General features: G+C 41.3%; 1 protein-coding gene across 1 annotated transcript; it reads left to right on the forward strand.

Moving 5' to 3' along the window:
- Positions 1-144: 144 nt before the first annotated feature.
- apba2a (amyloid beta (A4) precursor protein-binding, family A, member 2a) lies at positions 145-12,424 on the forward strand. The gene is made up of 13 exons (XM_040026882.1): positions 145-473; positions 3,285-3,372; positions 3,771-5,013; positions 5,269-5,373; positions 5,585-5,624; positions 5,707-5,852; positions 8,073-8,159; positions 8,253-8,438; positions 8,575-8,754; positions 8,901-9,113; positions 9,469-9,588; positions 9,978-10,118; positions 11,659-12,424. The coding sequence occupies exons 3-13, from the start codon at positions 3,802-3,804 to the stop codon at positions 11,728-11,730; spliced, it is 2,502 nt and encodes an 833-aa protein (XP_039882816.1). The 5' UTR covers positions 145-473; positions 3,285-3,372; positions 3,771-3,801; the 3' UTR covers positions 11,731-12,424.
- The last annotated feature ends 17 nt before the right edge of the window (positions 12,425-12,441 follow it).

Raw genomic sequence — 12,441 nt, forward strand, 5'->3', positions numbered from 1 at the left:
GAGCGCAGAACGTCGAAATCGATCCCAGATACATCGATATTTTTCCTCAACAAACGCAAATAAATCCTAGGAAGCTGTAAGATATAATCATATTAAATATGGCTTTAAAGTAAAGATAATCTAATAATATAAATCACACCTTGGGTGTCTATTTAATGACTTACAAGCCACCACTTATACTGTTAAACAAATTATAAAATGACTAGAAAATTAAAAAGAAAACAAACAAACATAAAAAATACAATCCATTCATATAGAGGTGCATCTGCGTGTGCATTAATGTTTTATGTTGGGTAGAACAGTGCGACTAGTGAGCACATGGTGCGTGTGTGCCTGTGTTAGGGGGTGTATTTTCTACACAGGTTCCTGGGCTGCTGTGCGGCTTTTATTCAAAAATCACCATCCCGGAGATCAATCTCATCTGATCAGCAAACGGGCATTTTAAGGGAGAGGCCCCCACAGGACTGATGTCGGTAAGTGGCACACACATATATTAATGCAGGTATAGAGGGGAGCATGCAATATTGATGCATGTAGGCCTGCTCGTGTTTCTGTCACAGAGCGAAAACGATGCTAGATGTGCGTGCTCCTGTGGCACATCAGCCCATTAGTTGGGTGTCAGCATGGTGCAGTCTCGATGCTTCACATCAAGGTCGATGTGAATTTTCCAGCTGCTGTAGGATAACAAGATGCCTCCAGATGGTATAACCACTAGAGAGCGTGTGTGGAGGGAGCGCACTCCATTAATGCACGGTATATGCGCAGGACATATCCGATTATCTTATCGACATCTAGGCAGAGGGAAATGCGGCGTCCACTTGTGGGGAGACTGGAGCCACAGCAACAACCACCCCTGCAGCTGCGGCAAAAGTTAGGCGTAATAGCTTTATAAAATACTACCACTCATTCTTCAAGGGCAGGGCAGGTGCAAGAAAACTGCAATGGTGAAGGCCAGTTCTACTCTGTAATTGCCCCTGTTGTTTTAATTGCCAGTTCAGCACCATGGAGAAGTCATGCTTAGGTCTGTTAGCAGGGATTAGAGGTTTTTTTGTGCTGATGATGCTATAATCCCAGTTGCATAATGACCTGATCAACACTGATAGGATTCATTTCGTTGTGGAGTCTTTTTAGCTTGAGCCAAATAGTTTGCTCTATGATTTTTATTTTCAGCCTCAAGCTTAGATGCTTCATGCTGAGATGAGGATGCTGATGATGACATGTTTATACTGGGCGTGTAGCACAGCACTGTCAGTGTGCTGCCTCTCACATATCCTGTACTAATCAAATATAAAGCCTGTATTACTAAACTGAGAGCATCACATTCACACTTAAGGAGCTCACTTCTTTTAAATGATGACAGGGATGAAAAGAGATTTGGTGGAATTCGGAGCTGAGAGAATCATAAATTATATCATTATAATATTGATAAATACAATCAACAGCATTTTTATGTTGTATTGATGGATACTCTCTAATTTACTAGTGTTAAATCCTGCTGTTGTACATTTGTATTATTACTGTAGGGCTGCGAATAACAGATATTTCCCTATTTCTCAATCTGCCAGATGTTTTCTTGATTGAGAATATATGTTGAATGCACACTCACCAGCCACTTTGTCAGGTACACCTGTTCAGCTGCTTGTTAACGCAAATATTTAATCAGCCAATCACATGGCAACAAAGTTAATGGCATATGCCTAAATGCATATTTACGCATGCAGACATGGTCGAACCAGGCTGTTGACATTGAAACTGAGCATTGGAATGAGAAATGGGGCTGATTTAAGGGACTTTGAATGTGGCATGGTTGTTGGTGCAAGGCAAGCTGCTCTGAGATGTTTCAGAACTTGGTGATCTACTGGGATTACAGCCATTTCTAGGGTTTATAGAGAAAAATGGTCAGAAAAAGAGATAAGATTCAGTGAGCGGCGTTTTTCCTTGTTGAATGTCAGAGGTTAGATGAGAATGGCCAGACTGCTTCGAGATGATAGGAAGGCAACAGTCATTCAAATAAGTACTTGGTACAGTCTATGCATATAGAAGAGCATCTCTGAATGCACATGATGTTAGTCCTTGAAGCGGATGGGTGACAGCAGCAAAAGACCGCACAAGGTGCCACTCCTCTCAGATAAGAACAGGAAACTGAGACTGCTGCAAAATAGGGTCTGAATCTGGAGTAAAAAACATAAAAGCAGCACCAGCAGTGGTTCCAAGTATATTTTCCTGGCACGCTTTAGGCCTCTTAGTGCCAACTGAGCATCACTTAAACACCACAGCCTACCTGGTTACTGTTTCTGACCATGTCCATCCTTTTATGACAGCAGAAGAACACACCATATCACAAAGCTCAAATCATCTCTAACTGCTTTCCAGAACACAACAGGGAGTTCACTGTACTCAAATGACCTCCACAGTCACCCAATCTCAATCTAGTAGTGCAGCTTTGGGGTGTGGTGGACTTCACATTATGGAGGTGCAGCCAACAGATCTGCAGCAAATGTGTGATGCTGTCATGTCAATATGGACCAAAGTCTCTGAGGAATGTTTCCAGACCCTTGTTGAATCCATGCCATGAAGAATTAAGGCAGTTCCGAAAGCACAAGGGGGTTCAGCTCTGTACCATTTAGGTGTACCTTATAAAGTGTCTGGTCAATGTAGACTATCATGTCTCTATTTAAAATTTCTCATTTCTGTCAACTGTAGACTATTGGTAAAAAAATGACAGAAAAAAAAATCAAATAGTTACATTCGAGAGGCTGGAACTCGATAAATGCCAGTATTTACTTTTAATTAACAGCTGTAATCATTTTTTCCACGATTAATTTCTATCAGTTCAGCTGTGAAGTACTTTCTGACTAATTTAGACAGTTTTGTGTTGTTGTTCTTTGGTTCTTTACTGTTTTTCAGGGCAGCTTCTTGAAGATACTGTTTAGTAAACTATAAAACAATAACATAGTTTATAGAAAACACCACATGCTACAATCTGAAAGCAGGCATGGGCAGCATTTTTGTCAGCATTACTTGTGCCAGAATTTTGTAATAACTTTTTAGGATATTATATTTCAAGCGGTGTGTGAGAGAGCTAGACTAGGTTAAGCAGATGACTTTCACCCGCAAGAGAGGAGTTTAAATTGTGTGTGAAGGCAGACTGACTTACAATAAGCCAGTATGGAGCATCTGCATATGTCTGTGCTTCTGTGGTGGGAGGTGCTAAGAATAGAGAGCAGTGTTGCAGAAGGAAGGCTGTGTGTCTGTAGTTTTACTGCAGGCTTCCTGTTCTGCAGGACATCAAGACAAAATTAGTGCAGGCACAACGGACCAAGATCACAGATAACAAACACCATCAAAGACAAATGGACTGAGATGGTGCATGTAAGTAAAATATGGATGTTTGGTACGGAGGGAGGATGTGTGTGTGTTTTTAAAGTGTGACAGAGATAGTCACTGTATACAAAAGTGGATCTTTGACCATATGCAAAGAGGAATCTTTAATGTTTGGTTATTTAAATTGACGGCACCTGTGCTGTAGGCTTGTAGCGGAGGAGCTCGAAAACTGGGAAGAGTTGCTGAAGAGTTTCTGTTTTTATGAAAGAGAGCATCAAAGTCTTTGGAAGGTGATTTCTCCAGTTTGATGAACCTACGTCATTTGCAAAATACAATATGTGTTCAGTTATTTTTCATAATAATATAAAGAGTCTGAATGATGATATACTGTTGAAAATATAACATTTCTCAAAAATGTGAAATTGATTTTCTATTAATGTTTACAGGGCTTAGGGTAGTGGGCTAAAGGGGCCAGTTATGGCTCATGGAAAGAGGCCAGGATCCATATCCAAAATATTGGTACCCGGTGCTTCATCATGCCCCGGTCCTGGACAGAGCAAAGAAGAGCGGGGAGGTTTGGTGAACGAGGCGACTGAGCAACCACCTTGTGCGCTGGAGGAGGATAATAATGACCAGCTGACTTCTCCTGTTTCTGCAAATCACTATTACATGAGTTGTGACCCTAGTCCTGAGGACATGGAGGACACCTGCTCTGAGTACGACAACGTGGGCTCCGATGTCGAGCAGGACTATGATGAGGTTCTGCATTTGAACAGAGAGGGCGGTGTGGACATGAGGTATTACAAGCAGTACTGTCCTGAGGACGGTGGCTATATAAAGCATGCTGTCAGTGATAATATTAATGAGAACACCAGTGCTCCTGACCAGATGACTCCGAGACCACGGCATGGCACAGAAATATGTGAGGGATCACAATCAGACGCTAAGCCGAGTAAGATGAGCCATCGCTTCAGGTCGCATTGTGCTCCAGTTGCTGGTGATGAAACAGAAGGGGGAGTTAAAAAGGGCCAGGAGGACAGGTTCTTCTTCGGTGATGGAGATGAGATAGAAGAGGTGCTAGATGGGGCCAAATTTATAGAGGATTTAGAGGAGACGGAGGACAGTATTCAGAGGCAGGCTAGCCTTTATCAGGGTAATGAGAACGAAAGAATTAGGAAGGGGGGAGAGGAACGGCAAAGAGAAGGTGATGTCCGAGTCACAAGGAACCCTAATGTCCTAGGAGCCAGCAAGAAGTGTGAGCCATCTCACATGGATTCAAAGGAGAAGGAGCGGCAGGGTAAAGGGCGAGGAAGGAGGGGAACAGGAGAGGGCATCGAGCAAATTGCCTCTGGGATCAAAGGATGCATGACCAGCAACACTGAGCAGCGTCCAAAGACTTTGCCCAGGGACTGCAAAAAAGTTGCCGTGAGGACCAAAGCTAGGTCCAGTTCCAGTAAGCAACACCCTATTCCCCCACCTCGCCACTCCCATGCTCAGCCTCCTACTGAAACCCAGAAACCCCAGCCTCACAGAGAGCCTCCTCCTGTTCCCAGACCCAGTAATTCCACTGCTAACAGCCGGGAGAACGAACCCAGGGTTATCAAGCCATCCCTAGCTCCTCTTCACACACCAGAACAACAGAGGGAGTCTCTCGAGGAGAGACAGAGACGGCTAGAGAAACCCCAGCAGGTAAGCAATGCAAATAGGACACATCTTTGTCAGCTCTTGTCCCCTGTGGCTTGTGATTGTAAATGTTTGTGCCAAACCTGCCTCCGCTGTGGTTTAGAGGGGATCAGCACAATTTTAATTTTATGCATCGCCAGAAATAGTCTTCATCACTTTTTATGAGTTCTTCTTAATCGGCACAGGACAACAAGAAATGTTAAAAAACACAAACTGTCCAAGATAAGAAGAAAACACCCCCCACTTATTTTTGTTTAGCAGAATGAGAAGCTCAGCCCGGCTGCAATACCTGAGGAGCTGCCAGAGCAGGCGACGAGGTCTCAGTGTCCAGAGCCTGTCTCTGCAGAAGACAGCAACACTCCCAAGGTTAAAATTCAGCTACTTTTAGCTTCTTATCATCCAGTTTTTGATCAAAAAACTGTCTTTTACTGTCTCTTTAATCGTATTCCTAAGAAACATTTGCTTTTGTAAGTTTTGTATGTAGGCAATCGTGGATATTGTGATAGATATAGGTTTTTATACTGTATCTGCAAAATATTTGCCCTTGAAGTCCAACTTATTACATTTTTTTAAAAAGAAAACACAGGAAGCTGCTTCGTTTCCCAGCTTTGAGGATGGTAAATATCTCAGAATATTCTCAAAATGTTGTCATTTTTATGAATCTGTGCTGCACGTTACAGGGGTCTTTTTGTCACACAGTCCCAGGTCCCTGTGAGCCAGAAGACCTTATTGATGGGATCATCTTTGCTGCTAACTACCTTGGCTGCACTCAAGTTTTGTCTGATAAAAACCCATCCAAGAGTGTCCGTATGTCCCAGGCTCATGAAGCTGTCAGTCAAATCAAGGTAATTCTTCTTCAGGGTTGTTACAGCTACCAACATGCATCCATTTAGTTCATAAATCTTTAAATTGGCCAGCATCAAAATGTGGGAACAAACTGAAATGAAATCTAGGGAACAAATTGAATTCGGGTCCAGGAGACTTGATTAGATTCTCTTGATGTTCTCCATCTGGGATTTTCAGCCTTAGAAAAGTTGGCTTTTATTTTTGGCTAGAGGGACTTGACTTTATTAGGGATTTGACTTTATTCTACATGTTTGCTCGCAGTTGAAATAAATAATATGTATGTAGTTCAGGCCAGGGTCTTTCTGTGTGGAGTTTGCATGTTCTCCTCATGTTGGTGTGGGTTCTCTGCGGGTACTCCGGCTTCCTCCCACAGTCCAAAGACATGCAGTTAGCGGGGATAGGTTAATCAATCAATCTAAATTGCCCATAGGTGTGAATGCGGGAGTGAATGTGAGAGCGAATGGTTGTCTGTCTCTGTGTGTTAGCCCTGTGACAGACTGGCAACCTGTCCAGGGTGTACCCCGCCTCTCACCCTATGACAGCTGGGATAGGCTCCAGCGCCCCCCGCGACCCTGAAAAGGATAAGTGGAAGTGAATGGATGGATGGAAGTTTACATCCATTTATCATGGGCAATTTTGTACTTTTTAATGATTTTTTTGAACTGTTATTTTTTCAGGATAAAATAATTATACAGCATACAATCTCGAATTACTTTAAAAAGAACTGGGTCCACAAGTTTGATTTAAGGTTGGATGTTATTTAATACACACAAGGCCAGAAGTATACATACAGGCTCAATTATATAGATACACTTACTTTAATCTTTTAATAAGTGGTGCTGAATTCTGTCTTTTAACTTGACAAGGTTAAGGCCTGTTAACTTAAACAACTGTACATAACTATGTTATTCAGATGTGTCATCACTTTGCAGAGATCTGGATTTAGACCCAGACTGTCCCCCTACAATAAGAGGAATTTGGTTAGGATGTTCAGGAATAACCCAGGAACCACTAAGGCTCAAGCCTACCATGAGCTGGAAACTGCTGGAACACCAGCATCACTGTCCACAGTGAATCCAGTTTTATATCATCACGGACTGAGAGGGTGCCGACCAAGAAAGAAGCTCCTGCTCCAAAATGAAAACCTTCAAGCTCGAGGGAAATTTGCAGCTGCCCACATGGACAAGCCAAATGCCTTCTGGAGAAAGGTTTTATGGCCATATGAGACAAAGATTGAGCTATTTGTCCACACTTGACAACAAGTATGTTTGTAAAGGTGAAAGCTTCAAACCTAAGAACACTGTACCAATTGTAAAGGACGGTGGTGGTAGCATCATGCACTGTGGCTGTTTTGCTGTCAGCAGTACTGTTACATTGTACAAAGTGGTTGTAATAATGAAGAAGAATGACTATCTCCAAGTTCTTCAGCGTGTTCCAGTAGCTCAGTGATCCAAAGCACACGTGTGAGGTGGTTTTTGAATGGATGAAGCAGGCTAACGTTAAACATCTGGAATGGCCTTACCAAAAACCGGGTGTGTGCCAAGAAGAGTGGTCAAATATACACCAGGAATTATGCCAGAAGTTTCTTAATGGCTACAAAAAGCTTCTGGTAAAGGTGTAACTTACTAAGGGACGTTTAACCAAATATTAGTGGAGGTGTATGTATACATCTAAAACTGTGTGGATTAGAAAAAAATACAAACTAAAGTCAAACTTGTGCACCCAGTTCTTTTTAAAGTGCAATAAAGATGTATGCTGTACAATCTTTCCACACTGAGAAAATGAACAGTTCAAAGAAATAATTAAATGCCCTAAATTACAATGACCATAACATGTATATATACTTCTGACCACAACTGTATGTTGCTTGTGACCTATTTATAAAAAGTCAGCTGTGCAGTAACCTCATCTATTTACCACACAGTGGAGCTGTTGCATGTCTTTCTTTTGGCCACTTTGTTCTTTTGATACGGCCACATGTTTTTGTTCCTGTGTATTAAGTGTTATATCCTGTGCTTGTGCCTTGAATGTAACTACAAATGAACTACTGGTCGCAAAAGCAAAGTTTGAAAAGAATAATTTAAACTGTCTCTGCCTTTCAGGCATAAGCACAAGCGTTATTATTGAGGTGCAAGAAAAAAAATGCTATGCAAGATTAAAGCATCACATTCATTCTCTGAAATGCAAAACGTCTTATTAAAATTCTGTTTATCTCAAAGAGCCAAGATGAAGATTCTCAAATGATGACAGAAGTGGACCTGTTTATCTCCACTAAAGCTGTCAAAGTACTGAATGCTGACACACAGGTCAGTGGCTCTTAAATTTGTGTGTGGCCTTCTTCTTGTGCATAAACACAATTTATTTTGAATCATGATTGTCATTACTTTTGTTCCTCATAGGAAACAATGATGGACAGTGCCTTGCGAACCATTTCCTACATCGCAGACATCGGCAGCATTGTAGTTCTGATGGCACGGAGGCGCATGTCTCAGGCCTCATCAGAGGAGCTCTCTGAATCTTCGGACTCCACCAGCGAAGGGAAGAGCCAGTACAGAATGATCTGCTATGTCTTTGAATCAGAGGATGTAAGTATTGCCATTCTTTTCTACTTTACGCTCTAGTTTTACATTTTTACAATAATCTCTGGTCACTTCCTTGCTGTTGTCAGCTGGGATAGCCTTTCTGCTGAGCGGTTTCCCCCAAATTCTCCCCTTCCCGTAGGCGCAGCTAATCGCACAGTCTATTGGTCAGGCGTTCAGTGTGGCCTACAGAGAATTCCTGCGAGCCAATGGCATCAATCCCACCGACCTGAGCCAGAAACAATACAGTGACATCATCAGCTCCCAGGAAATGTACCACGATGACCTCGTTCATTTCTCAAATTCAGACAACTGTAAAGAGGTGTGACATTTTTTTTATTCCACTGTTGGCTAATTGTAAATGATGACTGATGGATTTTCCACCCTAAAAGAATCTCGCTAATTTTCAATATGGAATTCAAAGTGTGCTTAAAAAGGTTTAAAAAATACTTGTATACTGTATTACAGCTGTATATAGAGAAGCAGAAAGGCGAGATCCTCGGTGTGGTAATAGTCGAGTCTGGCTGGGGCTCCATTCTGCCCACGGTCATCCTGGCCAGCATGCTGAACAGTGGGCCCGCAGCTCGCTCTGGAAAACTCAGCGTGGGCGACCAGATTATGTCCATCAATGACACCAGTCTCGTGGGGCTGCCACTGGCCACCTGCCAGGGCATCATTAAGGTATGGAGTACATCAGGAACCTCCAGTTAGCTCTTTACTTAGAGTCATAAGTTAGATAAGGAAGTATTTGAATCAAAGAATAGCACAAGGAAAACTATCTGTAGTTAGTAGTGCTGGACTGAACAGCCCAAAAGTATGAATTACAGTGAAAGTACCTAAATATTAGTGGACTTTTAGGTGGTCCCTCTTTTCACCATAAAAGGATTAAGTGGAATGAATAAATGTAATTTTGACCATGACACTAACAAGCACATAGAAATACCACATAAGCACAGGGACGGCACCAGTCTTTAGTCCACCTCCACAAACCTTTTGACTTCTGAAACATGTGAATGCGTTTCTGAATGTGTCCCAGGGTCTGAAGAACCAGGTGAAGGTAAAGCTGAGTATTGTAAGCTGCCCTCCTGTCACCACCGTCCTCATCAAGAGACCCGATCTCAAGTTCCAGCTCGGCTTCAGTGTTCAAAATGGCATTGTGAGTGCAGCCGTATCACTCGTTACCATGACTCTAAACTTAAGATTGAACTTTCAACTCAGGCTTATTAAATGCTTAGGTGCATGCATGTTTTTTTGTCATGTTATAACATCACAATGATGGCTGCTTATGTTAAAAATAGCAATAATGAGGTCAGCGTATGTACAAATAATTGCTGTGAGCCAAAAGCTCAGGCGTCATTCTGCTCTGATAGTTTTTGAGCTGCTGCACCAGGGCCAAGATAAATGAGGAACTGTGAACTGTGAACCATGAAAGCTACTCTAGTACATGCCAAAAATATGTTAATATTTACAACATACCCCCTTGTTGACTGGGAGTGTTGGTATTTATGATGCAGTTCCACATTTGGGATTATTTTGCTTCCTCAGATCTGCAGCCTGATGCGAGGCGGTATCGCTGAGAGAGGCGGCGTTCGTGTTGGACACAGAATCATTGAAATAAATGGTCAGAGTGTCGTTGCCATGGCACACGAGAAGATAGTTCAAACCCTGTCCATCTCTGTGGGTGAGGTAGGAACTCCTCATGACACAAGATGGCAATTTTCTCCGATTACTGCACCACACAAACACTGTGCCACACAGGCCTTTCATAGATGCATGCACATTAGAGTTTGGTTTAAAGCCAAATCACTGGGTACACACAGGGCCACAGAATGCCTGTAAGTGATGGGTCAATAAAGTCAATAAAATCCTGTGATTAAACAAACCATGGTTAAATATTTTTTTAAATTAAAACTGACTAGTACAATAAAGGATGTTTGTGTGAGAAAACTCACATTCCAGAGAAATTAGCTATTGTGTACTTTCACAGTGATTACAGGAATCTATTTCCTTGAGTGCAAGTTTACAATTTATCCCTATGAGCGTGCTTTAAAGGAACAGTTTGGGAAATTCTTTTGCCCTTCCTTGTTGACTCATAGTCCAGCACATTAACTCCAATAAAACCATCACGTTGTTCGCCGTTTCAATTAGATAAACTCAGCTGTTTCAAACTAACTGTCAGGCAGCTCATGCTTCACATTGATTTTTTTTTTATTTTTTCAGGAAATTGTTATGCATCTTTGAACTCTTGACCAAAGTAAATGAATATGGCAACATATCAAACTAGTATTAAACACAAACAAATGGATGGAGAATACAGAGGAGACCTGATGGTTCAGATCCCAGTTTGTGTTGTGATGCTCAATGCTTCAATGCTGTAAATAAAACTTAAAGTTAAACATAATCAAAAATATGTACCGAATATTATTTAAAACTTTAACTTAATTTTCAACCACTCTTGTATTTTCTCTGTAATTTCTTCAAGTGTACATTCTGATAGAAAAGATCTCTGTTTGACAGCAATACATCTGAATCCTTTTCTCAGTCTCTGGTGGGACAGAGAGGAGTAAGTAAATTAGGGCCGATTACATATCTGTGCATGTGTAAATGCATCTGAAGTTGATGGGTTAACCCGGGGAGCTTACTTTACATTGTGGGCCACATACAGCCCACTTTGACTTTCAGGCGAGGGATAAGTTTAACCCCAGTCAGAACCCCTCTGATATCTTCACATACAAAAAAAGAAGTACAATTTTAGCTGCATGTCTCAGTTTTTCTATATGATAAAGAAATTCTGCTGTAGTAAATGGAAGAAATCTGTAAGCATGACACTTTGGGACTAAACTGTAAGTAATAGATGTGTAAAAGCACAGAGAATGTATCTCATTGCCCAGACTGACCTGTAATAATAAAGCAAAGTTTTTTCTTGCTTTTTAAAAGATACCATAAAGAAATAGAAACTCTTCTATTAGATGGTGAAAAAATAGGATTTCTTTGTCATTTCATTGTTCTTTTTTTTTCTTTAACTTAGGTGTAGTACGAACAATCGTGAAGGAGGCCTTTATCAGTAGAAAAAACTGTACAATTTATAAAAATGCAGTTAAAAGTCCCAAATCTTTCCTGTGGGCCGCCTCAGAGTCTTTGTGGTGCCAATTCAGGGCCCGTGTGCCACATGTTTGACACCCTGCATTTACCCACCCTGCTTCTTTCATGTTTCCCTCTGTGCCAGATCAACATGAAGACGATGCCTGCTGTGATGTTCAGACTGCTGACGGGACAGGAGACGCCCGTCTACATATAGAGGACCCTGCATGGATCAGCCCCACTGTAGCTCTGCATGTCTGGCTGCGTGACGACAATAAGACGGGTGGCTCAGTGGGACGAGGAGAATTTATTTTTCTATCATTTTATTTTTTTTGGCCTGTTGTCGCGACGCTGTAAAGAACATCCGTTTCTCATTTTCCCAGGTTTTATCTTGAATTACATCGTCATAATGGCCTTACAATGTGAATACTCTGTCTGTAGTACTGTACGTGAGTTTATGGTGTTGAAGAAAAGTAGCTTTACGGTCATGTTTATTTTCTTATGAAGAGATAAATTAGTACATTTATTTTTTATTTAGTCATTTTTATAATGTGTATGGAGTTTAAAATTGTACTTCTACTGTAAATACTTTGGATTTCTCAAGGACTTGATTGGAAAGGCCATATAACTTCTGCAGTATATGCATGTGATAACGAAGAATACGATTTACTGACCAGGGATTCATTCTCAATCCAACATGTTAATCTATTACAATTAGTATCAAAAGAAGATAATAAGATGCTGTACAAAGGCACTGAACTCTGTGTATCGTGGTGACGCTGAAGGCCAAAGACACTCTTAATTTTCAAGGACATACAGTATATGGATGATCATTACTTTTACCAGAGCGTACAAGAATGTATCAGAATATACAATACTGAATGAATGTACAGTTATAACACACAGAAAATACAGTTTCACTGCTGAG

Source organism: Simochromis diagramma, unplaced genomic scaffold, assembly GCF_900408965.1.
Source record: "Simochromis diagramma unplaced genomic scaffold, fSimDia1.1 OVJJ01000293.1, whole genome shotgun sequence".
Classification (NCBI taxonomy): Eukaryota; Metazoa; Chordata; class Actinopteri; order Cichliformes; family Cichlidae; genus Simochromis; species Simochromis diagramma.